The sequence below is a fragment of the Fragaria vesca genome, linkage group LG5 (assembly GCF_000184155.1).
Source record: "Fragaria vesca subsp. vesca linkage group LG5, FraVesHawaii_1.0, whole genome shotgun sequence".
Taxonomy (NCBI): domain Eukaryota; kingdom Viridiplantae; phylum Streptophyta; class Magnoliopsida; order Rosales; family Rosaceae; genus Fragaria; species Fragaria vesca.
This window is the reverse complement of record NC_020495.1, coordinates 8,775,048-8,791,861: the sequence shown is the minus strand read 5'-3', so window position 1 is coordinate 8,791,861 and position 16,814 is coordinate 8,775,048. Positions and strand designations below refer to the sequence as shown.

The window sequence follows — 16,814 nt, the reverse complement described above, 5'->3', positions numbered from 1 at the left end:
TCCTTAATAAAATGTCGATCTACCTCCACATGCTTGGTCCGGTCATGTTGAACAGGATTATGAGCAATTTCAATTGCAGACGTGTTATCACAATGCAAGTCCGTAGGTTGTCTGAGTTTAAAACCCAACTCTTTCAACACATTACGAATCCATAACATCTCACAAACTCCATGTGCCATACCTCGAAATTTTGCTTTAGCACTTGACCTGGCAACAACCTTCTGCTTCTTACTACGCCAAGTTACAAGGTTTCCTCCAACAAATGTAAAATACCCAGATGTAGATCGTCTGTCAGTCTCATCACTAGCCCAATCAGCATCTGTGTACCCTACAACTTCCAATTCACCCTTCTTTTCAAATAACAAGCCTTTTCCAGGTGACATCTTAAGATACTTCAAAATACAATACACTGCATCCATATGCTCTTCGCTAGGACAATGCATAAATTGACTAACCACACTCACAGCATAAGCAATATCAGGTCTAGTATGAGAAAGATAAATAAGTCTCCCTACTAGACGTTGGTACCTTCCTTTATCAGTTGGAACTTGATTTGGATAGATGGCAACGTTGTGATTCATCTCAATTGGTGTCTCAACAAGCTTGCAGTCAAGCATGCCAGTTTCAGCTAACAAGTCAAGTACATACTTTCACTGGGATAAAGAAATTCCATTCTTTGACCTTGCAACTTCAATTCCGAGAAAATACTTCAACTGTCCAAGGTCCTTCATCTCAAACTCCTTTGAAATATACTTTTGTAGAGCCTCCATCTCCTTTAGGTCATCTCCTGTAACAATCATATCATTAACATACACAATCAAAGCGGTGATCTTACCTTGATTACGCTTGATGAACAAAGTGTGATCTGAGTTGCTTTGTCTATAACCAAATGTCTTCATTGATTTGGAGAATCTTCAAAACCAAGCTTTAGGAGACTGCTTCAAACCATACAGAGACTTCTTCAACTTACAAACCTTTTCGACATCACAAGGTCTACATTTGACTTCTGGGGGCATGTCCATATACACCTCTTCTTCCAAGTTTCCATTGAGGAAAGCATTCTTCACATCAAACTATTGTAGAGGCCAATCTTTAGTTGCTGCAAGTGAAATCAAGATTCGAACAGTGTTGATCTTTGCTACATGCGCAAACGTTTCTTCATAATCAATGCCATATCGCTGGGTGTATCTCTTGGCAACCAACCGTGTTTTATACCTGTTAATGCTCCCATATGCTTTCAACTTTACGGTGAATACCCAACGACATCCAACTGTCTTCTTCCCAGCTGGTTTAGGCACAATATCCCAAGTCGAGTTTTTTTGTAATGCCTCTAATTCTTCGTTCATCGCCTGAGTCTACTTGGGATCCGTCATTGCATCTTGTATAGTACTAGGAATAGAAACACTGGATAATTGATTAATGACAAGAGCATGCGACCCAACCAACCTATGGTTAGACATGTAATTAGCTATAAGATATTTAGCTTTGGCTTTGATGTCTGATTCATATTGTTTCATTGAAATACGCTTGGTGACCCTATGTGATTTTCTAATTACAAAATTATCTACCTCGTATAATTAGTTTGAATTTGAAAGTACCTGAGGAACATTCGCAACAGATTCTTGGGTTGATGGGGTAGAGAGAGAGAGAGAGTATCTGATCTAGAAGAATTCGGAATTACGGAGACGACATCTGAAGGCTCAATAGTTAAATTGGTGGGTTCAGCTGCAACATTGTCTGTGTCATCATCTGCTCTGTCGGTTGGGTCAACAACATCTTGAGAGACACGTGGCGCGCTTTGTGTAGTTGTATCTGCCTCTGAACTGACAGGCCAAGGTCGTGGCTCGGCTCCAGCTCCAGCCGTCTCGCAGTTCGGCTCGCTTCTCTGTGTTCCTGCGTCAGTGCATCTCAGCGGCTGTGCTCCTGCGTCAGCGCGGCTTGGCGGCTCGACAGTTCTTAGGTCCACGACGTCATGGCTTGGGTCCACTTCTGTCTCTTTTGTTGTTGCACGTCGTTCAATGTTTTCTACACCATCGTCAATTATTCCAACTCCAAATCTTGATTCCAAGGCCTCTAATTCTTCAAACTCTTCGAATTCAAATAAATTTCGAGAATTCTCTTTATGTCTACTCTCCCCCTGAAGGGAAGACTCGGATACTCCCCCTGAGTAGTAAGGTTCATATTCATGAAAAGAAACATCAAAGGATACATGCATGGTGTCTGTAAGAGGATCATAACATCTATATCCCTTCTAAAAATCTACATAACCCACAAAGATACACTTCCTTGTACGGGGATCAAGCATACTCCGTTGTTGTTTTGGAATATGAACATACACCGTACATCCAAATACACGAGGCTCCAAGATAGGCAACGAAGGAATCAAGAGAAGTTTCTGAAGCTGTTGTAGAGGGTTTTGACATTCAATAACCCGAGAAGGGGTACGATTAATAAGGTAGACAGCAGATGTCACAACTTCTCCCTAATATTCTACAGGTACATTCATGCCAAACAAAGAGGCATGGACAACTTCAAGCAATTGCCGAATTTTTCTCTATGCCAATCCATTTTGATGAGGAGTATAAGTATTTGAAGTCTGATGTCGAATTTCATGTAACTTCATAAACTCTTGCATAGGACCATTAATATATTCTTCGCCATTGTCAGACTGGAAAACTCGAACAACCTGTTGATACTGTGTGGACACTATCTTGTGAAATTCTATGAATCTAGAATAAACATCGCTCTTATTCTTCAACAGAGACACCCAAGTCGTATGGGTACAATCATCAATAAACGTCACGAAATACCGGGCGCCAGAGAGAGAAGGAATTTCTGCAGGACCCCACATGTCAGAGTGAATCTTCATAAATGGAACAGGACTTTTATTTAGGCTTGGTGAATATGAAATACGGTGGCTCTTGGCCAGTTCACATATGTCGCAATGAAAATCTGAATAGTCAACACCCGAAAATAATTGCGGTTTCAACTTTCTAAGATAACCAAAGTTTAGATGACCCAACCTGTGGTGCCAAAGCCACACATCTTTCTTAGCACTCTCAGCCCTATTGACCTGATTAGCTTGACCTAAAGACTGCAACTGTTTCTCTCTTGTCTCTGTCAGATCTAGGTAGTACAATTTCTCTTTTCTCACTCCATAACCCAAAATCCGCTGCGTTAGAATGTCTTGAAATACACAAAAAGACGGATAAAAAGTGACAATACATGATAATTCTTGAATGATTTGGCCAACTAAGAGAAGATTGTATGACAACGAAGGGACAACTAATTCAGAATCAAGGGTTAATGTGTTTGATAGGACAATAGAGTCTTCTCTGGTAACAGGAGTTGGAGTACCATCAGCGGTAGAAACAATAGTTTGAGAGGAGGGTTTAATTTTTTTTAAGAGGCTAGGATCATTACACATGTGATCTGATGCTCCTGTATCAATAATCCAGGTGCTATTCATAGATACCTTACCACCCATACCTGACTATGCGACATTAGAGGCATTTGATGGTTGGTCTTCCTCTGTAGTGGTTATAACAACTTTTGCTTGATTCTTCCAGAGTTTCAGGGTGAAATCCTACCAATCCGGATACCTAATTGTTTCAAAACAACATTGCTTGCTATGACCAAATAATCCACATAATGGACATTTTGAGTTCGCATATGAATTTGGTTTGCGCCGTGGTGCGATGATGGTGTGGAATTTGATTTGATCCGCCATTGATTTGTGTGTGGTGTGGGGTCGGAGAAGACCGCTGCAAATCTGCTTTGGTGATGAGCACGTGAGCCGAGCCGACGAGTTTGGTTGAGCCGAGCTGGTTGCTGCACGTGAGTACAAAGGACTGACGCTGAACAAAGGATGGCAAACTTTGTCTGCTTTGAATTTGAATATGCTGTTGACTATGCTTTGGGAATTTGCTGTTGACTTTGCTTTGGGATTTGGGATGATGATGATGGATGAAAGGACACGGGTTGTTTGTATTTGTGGGCAGGGATTTGTGCTTAGTGTTTGGAATTCGGAATCTGAGATTTGGAATTTTGGGATTTGTATGTTTTTGGTACGCAGCGATTTGTGGTGTTTTGGGTGTAAAAGTTAAAGGATCGAACCTGGCAAGCTCTGATGCCAAGTAGAAAATAATGATTCAATATAGTTTTGTATGCTTCAATGTATATTTTTCTTCATATTTGAGATTTATATAGAGATACAATTGTAATGCTAATAGGAAAAGTATTTCCTATACCTATACAAAATATTTAACTTACACATACAAGAAAAGTAAAGATTTACAAATATTCTATAGTATATCTCTTTGGAGCTGCTAACTATTCTATTTATATATCTTTTCGAATATTGTTGATGGTGGTTCTTGTTTACTCTCAAATTTTTTACATATATTTCTTTAATATATCAAAGATTTATCGTAGATTTCCTTAATATTGGAGATATTTGACAAAATCAGAGATATTTGACGGAATCGGAGAAATTTGACAGAATCGGTGATATTTGACGGAATCAGTGGAAGATAAGATATTTACCCCTCTAGATATATCGGCCACTCCAAAAAAATGAGATATCGGGAGATATATCGGATATATCGCAGATATTTTAATTATTGGCTCCACCAATGACAAAATAAATGTAGCTCATTATAAAAATGACTTGAACGTCACACCAAAATCTTTTTATATTTTACTCATATGTCTTTACAGACCAACTTAAATCGAGTTACGTAACCAATGCGTATCAATTTTAAAGAATGTATGTAAATACGAAAGACAAAAACGAAATCACTAAATCAAAATAAAACTTTTAATAGACCTTAACATACAATTAAAGATTAAAGATTGGATTTGATATCTACATACTAAATTGTTAAAACTTTAACCTCTTCTAACATCGACATAAAAGTGTTGGTGACCTCACTTTTGATGAAGCATATAGCTTTATTCAAGATGTGTTTTTATGAGGACTTGTATAATGTGGTTCCTAACTAGAGTATAGGCGTTACGTCCCCTCTGGATAGGTAACACATTAGTTCCAATAAAATTATTACTATTTGTTAAAAAAAAACATCAACATCATCATCCAAGTAAAACCTGAAAATTCTTTTACGCACCAAGGTGTAAGTGAACCGAGCAACTAATATGCAATATTTTGATCCGGTCATCCACGTCGCATTATCATGCATATATTATAATACTATTAATAAAATTGAAACCCTAAAAAATAGAAATGTTTCCAACATAAGAGGTGAGGACCTGAGGTCTAATAAGAAATGCTCTTATTATGGGTGTCTAATTTAATTAGATAAAAAACGAAAATGAAATGAATAAATTTAGAGTATATAGTCTTCATTTGATTTTCGCATACGGCGATTTGAATACTTGCATATTAATAGTACAAGTGCATCTTGGTGCGTAAAATCTGTTCCGAGGAAAACCATGGTTTTCAATAATGGACTCTTGTTTAACTTGTTCACATAAAACCCAAGCAGCATTGATCATAGGCTGTTTTCTTTGACCCTTTTCATAATTATGTCATTACTTGATCACTTTGGTCCAGCCTGATTTGCTTCGTATAGTCAATATTCAAATAAAGCTATTCATGTGCCAAAACTCCAGAAACCGTTAGCGTGTCTGTCTCTTCTTTCCTCCTTCTCTTCTCTCTCTTCTCCATTGAAGCTGCCTCAGATCCCCATCACTTCTTTCTATTCAATCCAGCTGCTCTTCTGCTTCACTCCACTGATTCAAAGGTACGATTTTTACATCCTTTTGCTTATTGGTTTTGTATCAGAATGGTGCCAACTGCTTAATTTCCATTACTGGGTTTTGAGTTTTGATCAAGAATTGATATTTTAAGATGACTTGCTCCAAAGGGCTCTGCTTTATGATAACCAATGTAAAGAATGATTGGAAAATATGAGTAGTTTGTAGACTGTTGTTTTTTTGTGTGTGATGAAGATGAAGGACGATTTGGATTGCTGTTAATGGTAGGGAATGGAATTTGCCATATCGGGTTTGCGCCAGGCTGTTGGTTGTAGTGTTTATTGTAGTTGGTTACAATTTACTAGTCAATATGGTAATGATTCTAAGTAGCTTCGCGTGACAATTTAGGTTAAAATTTTGCTCCAAGCTGGTTTTGGATAGAGCCGGCTTTATGTGTATGTTTTATCACTGCATATATGCTTATGTTTAACTAATTTTGTTTCAGTCCTAAAGATTTTTGTTTCTCTGTGCTTTGATGTTCATGTGAAGTTAGTTCCTGTCATCACCATTTCTGTTATCTTTGGACTATGGTTGTAAACATGTAAGTTGTAACTGATCCTTGATTTCTCTCTCACATATCTTGTTTTTGATTCTTTACCAGGATACTTCTTTTAAACAACATTAGTGGAGTTTACACCCTTCAGAGGAGCGAGGGATTAAGGGTTTGGACAGTATCAAACGCCTAAAATTATCGAAATTTGGGTGGATGATGTTATGAAAGGTGGGATATCCTAAACCAGACCCTTCGTTGAGAGTTGAGGAGAATCGTAAAATATTATGCTCATTATGTGGTTTTTGGGGCCATCTCTGTTACATTTTCATGTGTTGGCAAGGTTGCCACCTTGTAGTATAATGATATGAAAAAGTTATTCCAGAGCCTTGCTGTGATCCTAATGAAAGAGTTTTTCCGGCTCTGTGCCGGTTTAAGAATTGACTGGAAAAGGGTAATCTTTGTTGGGGCCTTAATGACAACAGCCGGTGTAATTCTGCAAATGTTTCTACTTACTGATCTGCTTGACATGTGGCCCCTCTCTCTACCCATTGCACATGTTTCAGACGAATCGTTGAGCAGTATCAGGAGCTTAAATCAGACCTTTAGTGAGGAAAGAGTCAAAAGATTGCAACTCATTTCTACCGATGTTCCCATTATTCCAGCAAACTCTTCTCTTAAGTTGAATATCTCAGTTCCAGCTATGCCAGATATTGGCCCAGTTCCTAAAGGGAGATCAAGAAGGAGAAACAAAGGTGGTAGTGTAGATAACATGCCAAAGGTTCTACCTCCTCCTGACCCTCCAAGTATACATGTGCCTTATCGTTTGCAGGTAGTCTTATTCCTTCTCCGTTGAATTACAATACATGGAGATGTTACTAGTTATCTTTTTCTTACTGCTGTATGACATGTATTTCAGAAATTCATTTGGTCCTTGAAACCCAATGAGGCACTTGTGTATGCAAAGAAAGAGATTGATCATGCCCCTGAAGTTGTTGATGATCCTGATCTATATGCCCCTGTATTTCGAAATATGTCTGTTTTCAAAAGGTAATTTCACGGTGCTGTCACCTTTTTCGTTCATCGTTATTGACTTCTAGTCAATAGTTTATACTTTATACCTTGTGTGTGTCTTTAGAATTTAAGGTTTGAGGTGTCAAGTGGTATGATGGAAATAAGGCTGTTGAGAGAATTTATCTGCATTGCATGGTCCAACAGACATCAGAAGGGAGGTAATATGCATGCATGTCTTGGGTAAAATATCCAAGATGTTGAATTTAAATTGATGTCCTCAAACGCAAAATCTCACATTATTTATATCTTCTCTTTTAGTTTACACTGGATCCCCATATTGATTGAAAGTTTTTCTGCGACACTTAAAGATGGCTTTCGGTATTGAGGTTTCTGAAAATCTTGTGGATTCTTTTGTTCTTCATTCTTCACAGCTATCAAGGCATGAAATTATCTAGAAAAAAGCTGGAAAGAAAAAGGGAAATGATAGAATTTCATATGCTTAGTTCCATTTTGAAATGTCATTCATGCTTTTTATTATTGCCTTGAAACTGTGAAGCCTTAATCTAGTCTTGTTTCACACTGCCATATCTGTTATCTATCCCGATCCAGGTTCAATTCCTTTTTCCTCTTTCCCAAATAATGTTTCTCAATGACTATGTTCATTTCTATTTTGCAGCCATTAATGCGTGAAATATCTAGATAAAACTGGAAAGAAAAAGGGAAATGATAGAATTTCATATGCTTAGTTTCATTTTGAAATGTCGGTCATGTTTTTTGTTAATGCCTTTGATACTGTGTAGTCATATCTAGCCTTATTTCACACTGTCATATTGGTTATCTTATCTATCCAGATCCAAGTTCTATTCCTTTTTATTATCTTTTTTCCCCTAATACTGTCTCTCAATGACTGTGTTCACTTCTATTTCTAGATATCTGAATAGTCACCAGCATGTCTCAATTATTGGGTTCACCGGACTTCCTTTTTCTTATGAAAACTGAAACATGCTTTGCTGAACCATTAATGTTCCTAATTTTCAGGAGCTATGAGCTGATGGAATTGATACTTAAAGTTTACATTTACCGGGAAGGGTCAAAGCCTATATTTCATGTACCTCATCTCAATGGAATTTATGCTTCTGAAGGGTGGTTCATGAGGTTCATGGAGAGTAACAAGCAATTTGTCACAAGAGACCCAGAAAAGGCCCACTTATTTTATCTTCCTTACAGCATGCGCCAATTGGAGTTGAAGCTTTATGTACCTGGTTCACATCAAATTAAACCACTGGCAATATTCCTCAGAGACTATGTGAACATGATTGCGGGGAAGTATCCTTTCTGGAATCGCACATCTGGGTCAGATCATTTTCTTGTTGCTTGTCATGACTGGGTTAGTAGTCCTTGATCCTTGTTAGTTCCTTGTTACAGTCCCTTGAAGATTGAAGAGTACCAAATTCCTGATGGTCTGTTGTACTGTTTTGTATGTCTTTGACAATTTTGTGTGGATTGATGTAATTGGTCTAGGAAGTTAAAATACAATTTACTTTTTGTGTCTTTTATTGCATTTGTTCCTTGAAATTATCACTTCATAGTCTGATTGGAACATCTGTTTGTTATTTGAGAATGATTTTGAAATTAAATACTATTCAGCTTATAGCTGTTTCTCATGAAGATCAACATATACAAGTTCATGCAGTTGTTACACTTAACTGAAAATTCTCCTGTTCTGACCTTCTGCAGGGCCCTTACACACTCACTCAACACGAGGAACTGGCCAACAATACAATAAAAGCTCTGTGCAATGCTGACACTTCAGAAGGGGTTTTTGTTGCTGGGAAGGATGTTTCACTGCCAGAAACTACTATTAAGAACCCCAGGGTTCCTCTTAGAAATATTGGTGGATTAAGAGTGTCACAGCGCCCTCTCCTTGCCTTCTTTGCAGGATACATGCATGGCAGAGTCCGCCCGAGACTTCTCAAGTACTGGCGGGACAAACATGAGGACATGAAAATCTATGGGCCTCTGCCCTCTAGAATCTCCCGAAAGATGTCATATATCCACCATATGAAGTCAAGTAAGTTTTGTATTTGCCCAATGGGGTATGAAGTGAACAGCCCTAGGATCATTGAATCCATATACTATGAGTGTGTCCCAGTGATAATTGCAGACAATTTTCCCCCTCCGTTGAGCGACGTGCTAGACTGGAGTAAATTTTCTGTTAATGTGGCCGAGAAGGATATCCCCAAGTTACGTGAGATTTTGTTGGCTATTCCCATGAGAAGATACATGGCTATGCAAACTAATGTGAAAATGGTGAAAAGACATTTTCTTTGGAATCGAAGTCCAATCAGATATGATTTATTCCATATGATTCTGCATTCCATCTGGTTAAGCAGGTTGAACCAGATTCAAATCCCAGAATCCTAGTATATATTTATCAAGTGCTGTAGAGGATGTTAACTTCTGAAAATAGTTTCAAATCCCAGAATCCTAGTATATATTTATCAAGTGCTGTAGAGGATGTTAACTTCTGAAAATAGTTTTAGTTTGATTGTGGAGCTGATTGGACCAAGAGTTGTGACTAAGATGCAGGTCTAAGAAGGGAAGATGCTAACATTATGGACTTCAAACAGGACTGTGCCTGCAATCCCAAGTTCTTTGAACTGAAACATGGATGAATACTTTCTGGGATGCGGGGGGTGGATGCTAAAATGAAAATTCTTACTGAAGGTATTGCCTTTAATAATGCAATTGGCCGCTTAACTGTTTAGCTTGTGACAAATAGCTCCAAACTCCCATGGTCTTTTTATTTTTATTAGCAGACTGCAATGCTGGTGGCATATGGGTCTTGTCAGATGCATCGAAGGGGATATGTGTCTTTGTCGCCCTTTCCCTTTTCTGTTATTTTCTTCTTTTAATTTTAAGTCGTTAAACTTAAGGATACAGAGAAAAGCCGCCATCTCTTGATCTGCTTATCAATTATAGAAGAAAAAAAAAACTTAGCTTATTGATATTTTCTATTGCTTGCACTCGGTATAGTGTAGTATATTTGATGTTTAATGACCAACTTCTAATACAAATTTCATTTGCTCATCCATTGCAGGAAAGACGACATGCACCGAGTCTCCATAGCTTCTCAGACAAAGCTCTGATGTTCCATTACAATTTTCTGATCATTGCCCTTTATACCATATACAGATGACCCTATATGCTTCCATTATACAAGTTAAATCTGCATTGTTCTAGAAGTATAGTCAATAATTCTTGATAGTTGATACTGAAATGTAAATCATTTAGGAACCTACATTTGGGATTCGCACAAACAAGTAATATACATACAGCACAGGATAGATGATTCTTATTGTGGGGGTGCAATTTTGATATTTTCTGTTTGTACAGATGCTGTCTTCCTTTTGTAGGAGTATATTTGAGTGGAGAGTCTGTAAATGTTGCTGCCGACATGTATATCATTTTCGAACAAAGTTTTATATACAACCTGAACTTGATGCCGATCATGTAAAGCCTACAGGATATTGGAGTCTTGTGTATGAAACTATGAACAGCTATGAGCTACGAGTGTGATGCTCTCAAAATTCATCTACAGGGTTAGTAATTAACTAAATCAATTTTGGTTGTGTGATGTGTTCGAACTAATGTCCTTATGCTTCCTACTTCCTACAGCGTTCAACCAACCTGTTAAGACTACTCACTGCCTTCTGATGTGACAATATAACCACATGTCCCGTCCTCATTTGAAACAATAATTTTCTCTAATGTTCTATCACTTCTATGTCAGTCATTTTGGATCCATATTTAGCCAAAAAAAAAAAAATTAGAATTCGTTATGTCCAATGTTAGTCATTTTCATCCAAATATAGCATACAATTAGTAGCTTTCGTCACAACATGGATGAGTCCCAAAGGATGTGACTCTCGCGGTCTTCTATCACTTTGTTTAAAAGCGGATTTAGGTATAGATTAACCTAAAAGTTAATTTGTGTCTTTCGCACAATTAATGCATGAATCACAAGCGGTTTTTGCCGTCACCTATCACATCGTATCAAGAAATATTCTTAGAAAGCACACTTACCACTACAACAATCCATTGAGAATGAAAGATAATTGTTTTGTAAATATATCATACGAATAATACCTCATGTATGTCATCCTATTGATCTGTATAAGATTGGATCTCCTGTAAGATTTCTCTCAAATCAAACACCATGTTATTACACTTGTGTAGAGTTGTGTAGTTCTGTTAATAATTCTCATTAATTTGTTGTCGCCAGTCATCATACATCATACGTAGAACTAAATCAAAAACATAAAACATAAAAAAGAAGTGTCAAAATTTTGGTTTGAATATTGTTCATATTACATAGAGTCGATCTGAAGGAGTTCTTCATCTAGATCCAGTAAGCAAATTTTAGGAAAGTCATAAACTTCATGCTTTTATTTAAAACAATAAAGTTGACTCTGTAAATCTATACCAACTATATATGCACCAGCTACCAAAGCTTCTTTTCTTCGAGAGAGGAACACCAGCATATGAACAATCCAATCCATGGTGACGATGATAATGGTGGCCTGGTTTGCTGCTTCTGCTGCTGCTGCTGATTCTTAAGGGCACTTAGATTTATGTTGACTCTGGCTTCCCTTGGGACTTGCCTGTATCATAAAATACTCGATTCTTTAAATATTTGAACTTGGCGGTAATTTCAACTTTCAAGAGATCGATTAATTGGAACAGATAACCATAATCATATAAATACTACTTGAACATCAGTATATCTGTTCTTAAAGTAAAATTTCTAAAGAATTAAGGTGGAAGGGAGGAACCACAAATGGGTTTTGTTTAAGATTGTTTTGACAAAAACATAGGGTTTGGCTGCTATACCGGAGGGTATAGCATGCCTTTCACTAAGGAGAGGGATGTGCAGCAGGAGGGTCCAGCAGGAGGTGGTTTTACTTGTATTTTCCGGCAGGCATGCTATGCCCTCCGGCACAACAGAATTTTCCGAAAAACATAATAAGAAAAGATAAAAATTACATGCAGGGCAACTTACTTTAAGAGATTCTGGTGAAATCGGTTGACTGTTTATGAATTGGCAAGTCAAGAAAAACAAAAGAAATCAAACAAACTTGTCAAATCAGTTTTTAAGATTCAATTTCACAAAAAAGATCTTCTAAACAAAATAATTGATAGCTTGAATTATATGTATTTAATGAACCAATAATTGATTCAACTAGGGCCAAGTTGTACTTATTTAGACATTATCATCATGGTTTGCCTTTTTTTCCCAAATTGTGCTTATTTAAGGAAAAAAAGAGAGAGACTGTTGCTTGAAAGATCATCACTACTATATTCTACATCCAGAAACCATAGATTTAAATACATAAAAAGATCACAAAATAAAAATGTGCATGCGATACATTTACATAAATCATGAGTTCTAAGACATTTCACATTAAATTATATTTTATTTAAGACATTTCACGAGGACATTTCTTTTTACTCTAAATATGCATCTCTTTACTCCTTTGACGACGTACTTTTTACACGAGGACCCATTTTACCCCAACATATGACCTTTTTTCTTAACAGTAAACTTTTTCTTATTTTCAGAAACTATTGAGCTAAAAGTACTTTAGAAATTGTATGTGATGTATATGTCAAAAAATTTGGTGTCTCGACGTGTGGTTCACTTAGCATTATTGTTAAACCGTGATATCTACATGTTAAGCTCAACAGCAAGGGACAGATGCTATACTAGTTAGAATAGACATGCATGTATATTAAGCGTCCACAAAAACCACAGAACTGAGAGTGGCTTAGCTATCTGTGTGGTCACAATCAGATTACACTTATCCAGTTATCCCATGAACAGTAGCCCCTAGCTCCAGATTAACAAATTCTTTGAACATATACAGAGGCCACGTACAAATACATACATTCAAGAAATGATCGAGCACTTGATATATATATATTGTCATTAATATTGTACACAGAAGAATCAAATGGTCTTCATTTTCCCTCTTTGCTTTCATTTATTTTATTTGTTTTCTTGAAATGGGAAAAGAAAACTCACACTTGTTTATAATTCAATTACATAATGCTCACCTTATTATTTTCTCTGTAAGCAGCAGCCATGGGGTCTTCATCAAGCTCAAGAAACTTGTTCACCCAGTCTAACCCATACGAACCTTCAGTGGAGAAGTCAAAGAACTCGTTCACATCGAAGTTACCCTCCGAACTTGTTCCTAGTTTTACTCGTTCTTCTTCTTCTTCTTCGTCTTTGTCTGCTCGAGCACTACTGCTCTCGTTTAGTGCCTTATGGGGAGGAGTAGTGGTCGTAGTACTAGTGGTACTGGTCTCTTTCGCTGTCGAAGCCATTGTCGCTTTCTCATTCTTCTGCTTTATTTTCTTGCTCAAATGTGAATTCCAGTAGTTCTTTATTTCATTGTCTGTTCGGCCTGGGAGTCTCCCCGCAATCAGTGACCACCTACACAAAGTTCGACAATTTAAGTTTACATCCACAGTCTGATAACATAACATCTCCGAGAATGCATGAGTTTACGTTTGATGATGATGATGGCTGGGGACTGACTAACTAACCTGTTTCCAAGTAGCTTATGAAGACGAAGTATCAAGTCCTCTTCATCATCAGAGATGTTTCCTCTCTTGATATTCGGTCTCAGGTAGTTCAGCCATCTCAGTCTGCAACTCTTTCCACATCGATTCAATCCTGCAGCATTAAGAATTAATGTAAACCATTAGTTAGTGAAGGACATGATGGAAGCCCTAGTGGGTTTAAGTATCTAAAACTAGGGTAAACCTAGCAAGCTAGGACTGAGAACTAGACCTGCTATGGAAGCAACAGTCTTCCACCTCTTGGCACCATGGATTTCAATGTACTCTGCAAGTTTTCTATCTTCTTCTGCAGTCCAGGCTCCTTTGTTCATAACCTTTTTTGTGGATCCATCGTTCTTTGGAGCCATATCACTTGTCGCAGAGAGAAAGCTTGCTAGCTAGAGAGAGAGATAGAGCAAGATGCTTATTTTGGGTGGTGGTGGAAATGTCAGCCAGATAGTGAGAGACACACACACTGAGGACTGTTGGTTGATCTATGACACGGAAGCGAGTGCTTATATATATGCTGCAGGCCTGGCAACTATTGCTCCCAAAAAAAAAAAGTCAGCAAGCCCACCTTTGATCTATCTACCCTTCTAGAGAGAGAAAGTGAGGGATGAGAGAGAAGCTCTAATAGGAAAGTCTCTCAACTACCAGTACTCAAATCCTGAGAGAAAGGGAAGTGGGATGTAACTATGTTTTCTATTGTCTTTCTGTCCTATGAAAGTTGTTTGGCAATTGTGCAGTACTGCCTTCATTTCTTGCCTATACTTTTTCAGATCATCATCACCATAATGAGAGGAATTATTTGATGTTTAATTCGATTTTTGAATGAAATGAAAACTGAAAAGAAATGAAGGAAAACTGAAAAGTATGGGATCTTTTCCTTAAAAACCAAACACTTTTAAAGGCACCAAATTCAATGTTTTACATCTAAATTATCTAATCATTGATGCAGGGATCATTAACTAAGTTTCTAATAATCATTTTCTTTCTATTTTCCAAAAGAAGAAATGTGTTCTTCTTTGAGAAATGGGGAGGTTGTTCTACAAAATTTGAAGTATGGTTATAACAAACAAAGGGTCTTGGACTTTTTGATGACCTTCATTGAGGGGGTTGGGGGTTTAAGGGGGGCACATGGTCCCTGCTAGCTAGCTTCAGTCTCTATCTTGTAGCTCTTTGTATTTTTGTAATGAAAAAATTTGTTTTTTACCTTAAACTATCCACAGTTAACCACTATTTTAGTTCACACATCAAGTAATTAGGTTCATGTGTTACACATATATTCAATTCATAGGTGAAAAGTTGATCTAATATATGTTATGTGACTTTAAGATTCCTCATGTGAAAGTCTGCAAACAAATTGTCAGAATATACCTAATACTCTTTTTTTTTGTTTGCTAATATAATCTAGATTGGAAGAGAGACTCTTGCATGTAGACATTGGTGTAAGGCATCCTTACAATTTAAAAGCACAATGTCATCATGAAACTCAAGCTTCAGATATATTTTTTTCTTCTTATTAATTAGATTCACTTCATCAGAGTTTGAGCTTGTATGTTTAGAATTATATTGTGGCTATTAGGGAAGGTACGTTTCGATTGGGAAGAATAGTTTTATTTCAATTTACGAAGAAGAGATATGAGGTGAGAAATGAGGCTCAGTAGTTGACATGGTTAAATTAGGTCATTGTTTAAAGAGGTCTGGTATCCACAGATCCACTTCAATTGGTATGAAAGTTAGCAACTTTGTATGGAGTGAGTAAATGAGTTTAAGTGGCGAAAAAAATGGTAGTTAAATTCAGGATGTGGTCAGGAGGTTTCTGACCAAAACCTACTAAATTAATTTGGCACAATGATAAATCTAGATTATAAATTCAATGTTAGCATTCAAGAAAATATGGCAGATCTAGAGGGAGAAAATAATCTGTCAGCAAGAAATTACCAAATTATAATTAAGCCTGTCAAATTTATTTCATTTCCAAAATGTAACTAATATCAAGAGAACATGTTTGAACGAGCGTTGTTTTAAGTTTTTAACGTTCAAGAAAATGTGATACGAAGAGATAGAGAAAACAATTGATTTCAACATCAAAATATAATGAAGACTGGGAAGACGATGAATATTTCATTTCAAATTTAATTCTCATTCCTGAAATGTAATTAGGGCCAAGAGAACATGCCAACATTTTTTAGGGTTCTATGTTCTTTTGCGGTTCTCCAATGACGCCCGGTCCTTATATATTGATCAATAGTACGAGGAGGCTCTCATATATGCGTCTTGTGGTCCTCGTCTCAATTGGCTCCTCATGCATCTACGTCAAACGTACGCGTTCAGATCACAGATTATTACTTTGTTTTAAGTTAAATAGCTTGATTGATTTGGTTACGAATTTAGGGTTTGCTTCTCGAAAATGGTGTTAATTTATTATTGGAATGAGAGTATCGATCTATTGTCCTTAGAACATTTTTTTCGTCAATCGATCTCTAGCAATTAATTGAGATTTATCGTTGAAAATGTGTGAGGTTTTATATATTGTAATGCTATGATATATCAAGTACAATAATCAAGTTTAGTCTCAACCTACTGTCTTTAAAATATATCGTTCACTATTAGTTTGCGAGTTAATTAGTACTTATCGTTCACTATTGGTACCACCGTACCACTAATGAGAGCATATTACATAAGTCAATCATCTACGTATATTCCTCCAAAGAGAGAAAAAACAAACTCAGCCATCAGAAGAGAGGTCTCATCCCCAAATTTGGTAATACTCCCAAACATTACAATTTATTGGATGCATCTTAATATATATCGCTGAAAGGTTGTTATACAGAAATTTATTATTAATTAATAATAACATGTTCTCGGATATTCTCTATGTGTGCCTTGGCCTTATGCCAACTAG

General features: G+C 37.0%; 2 protein-coding genes across 2 annotated transcripts; one reads left to right on the top strand and one right to left on the bottom strand.

Annotated features, from left to right (window-relative positions):
* The first annotated feature begins 6,436 nt into the window (after positions 1–6,436).
* Positions 6,437–10,787, top strand: LOC101296570 (probable glycosyltransferase At5g03795-like). The gene is made up of 5 exons (XM_004299367.1): positions 6,437–7,097; positions 7,185–7,315; positions 8,318–8,666; positions 9,017–10,006; positions 10,380–10,787. The coding sequence occupies exons 1-4, from the start codon at positions 6,633–6,635 to the stop codon at positions 9,701–9,703; spliced, it is 1,632 nt and encodes a 543-aa protein (XP_004299415.1). The 5' UTR covers positions 6,437–6,632; the 3' UTR covers positions 9,704–10,006; positions 10,380–10,787.
* A 2,557-nt stretch (positions 10,788–13,344) lies between these two features.
* LOC101296290 (anthocyanin regulatory C1 protein-like) lies at positions 13,345–14,352 on the bottom strand. Its single transcript, XM_004299366.1, has 3 exons — positions 14,139–14,352; positions 13,892–14,021; positions 13,345–13,778 (listed from the first exon to the last, which is right to left on the bottom strand). The coding sequence occupies exons 1-3, from the start codon at positions 14,272–14,274 to the stop codon at positions 13,382–13,384; spliced, it is 663 nt and encodes a 220-aa protein (XP_004299414.1). The 5' UTR covers positions 14,275–14,352; the 3' UTR covers positions 13,345–13,381.
* Positions 14,353–16,814: the final 2,462 nt, after the last annotated feature.

What these genes read in the sequence shown, in the direction of transcription:
- LOC101296570 (XM_004299367.1), top strand. Translation starts at nt 6,633, where the DNA reads ATGAAAAAGTTATTCCAGAGCCTTGCTGTGATCCTAATGAAAGAGTTT. An exon ending in ATGTGCCTTATCGTTTGCAG is followed by an intron (nt 7,098 to 7,184) that starts GTAGTCTTATTC and finishes CATGTATTTCAG; the next exon opens with AAATTCATTTGGTCCTTGAA. An exon ending in AATATGTCTGTTTTCAAAAG is followed by an intron (nt 7,316 to 8,317) that starts GTAATTTCACGG and finishes CCTAATTTTCAG; the next exon opens with GAGCTATGAGCTGATGGAAT.
- LOC101296290 (XM_004299366.1), bottom strand. Translation starts at nt 14,274, where the DNA reads ATGGCTCCAAAGAACGATGGATCCACAAAAAAGGTTATGAACAAAGGA. An exon ending in GACTGTTGCTTCCATAGCAG is followed by an intron (nt 14,022 to 14,138) that starts GTCTAGTTCTCA and finishes TTAATGCTGCAG; the next exon opens with GATTGAATCGATGTGGAAAG. An exon ending in CATAAGCTACTTGGAAACAG is followed by an intron (nt 13,779 to 13,891) that starts GTTAGTTAGTCA and finishes AACTTTGTGTAG; the next exon opens with GTGGTCACTGATTGCGGGGA.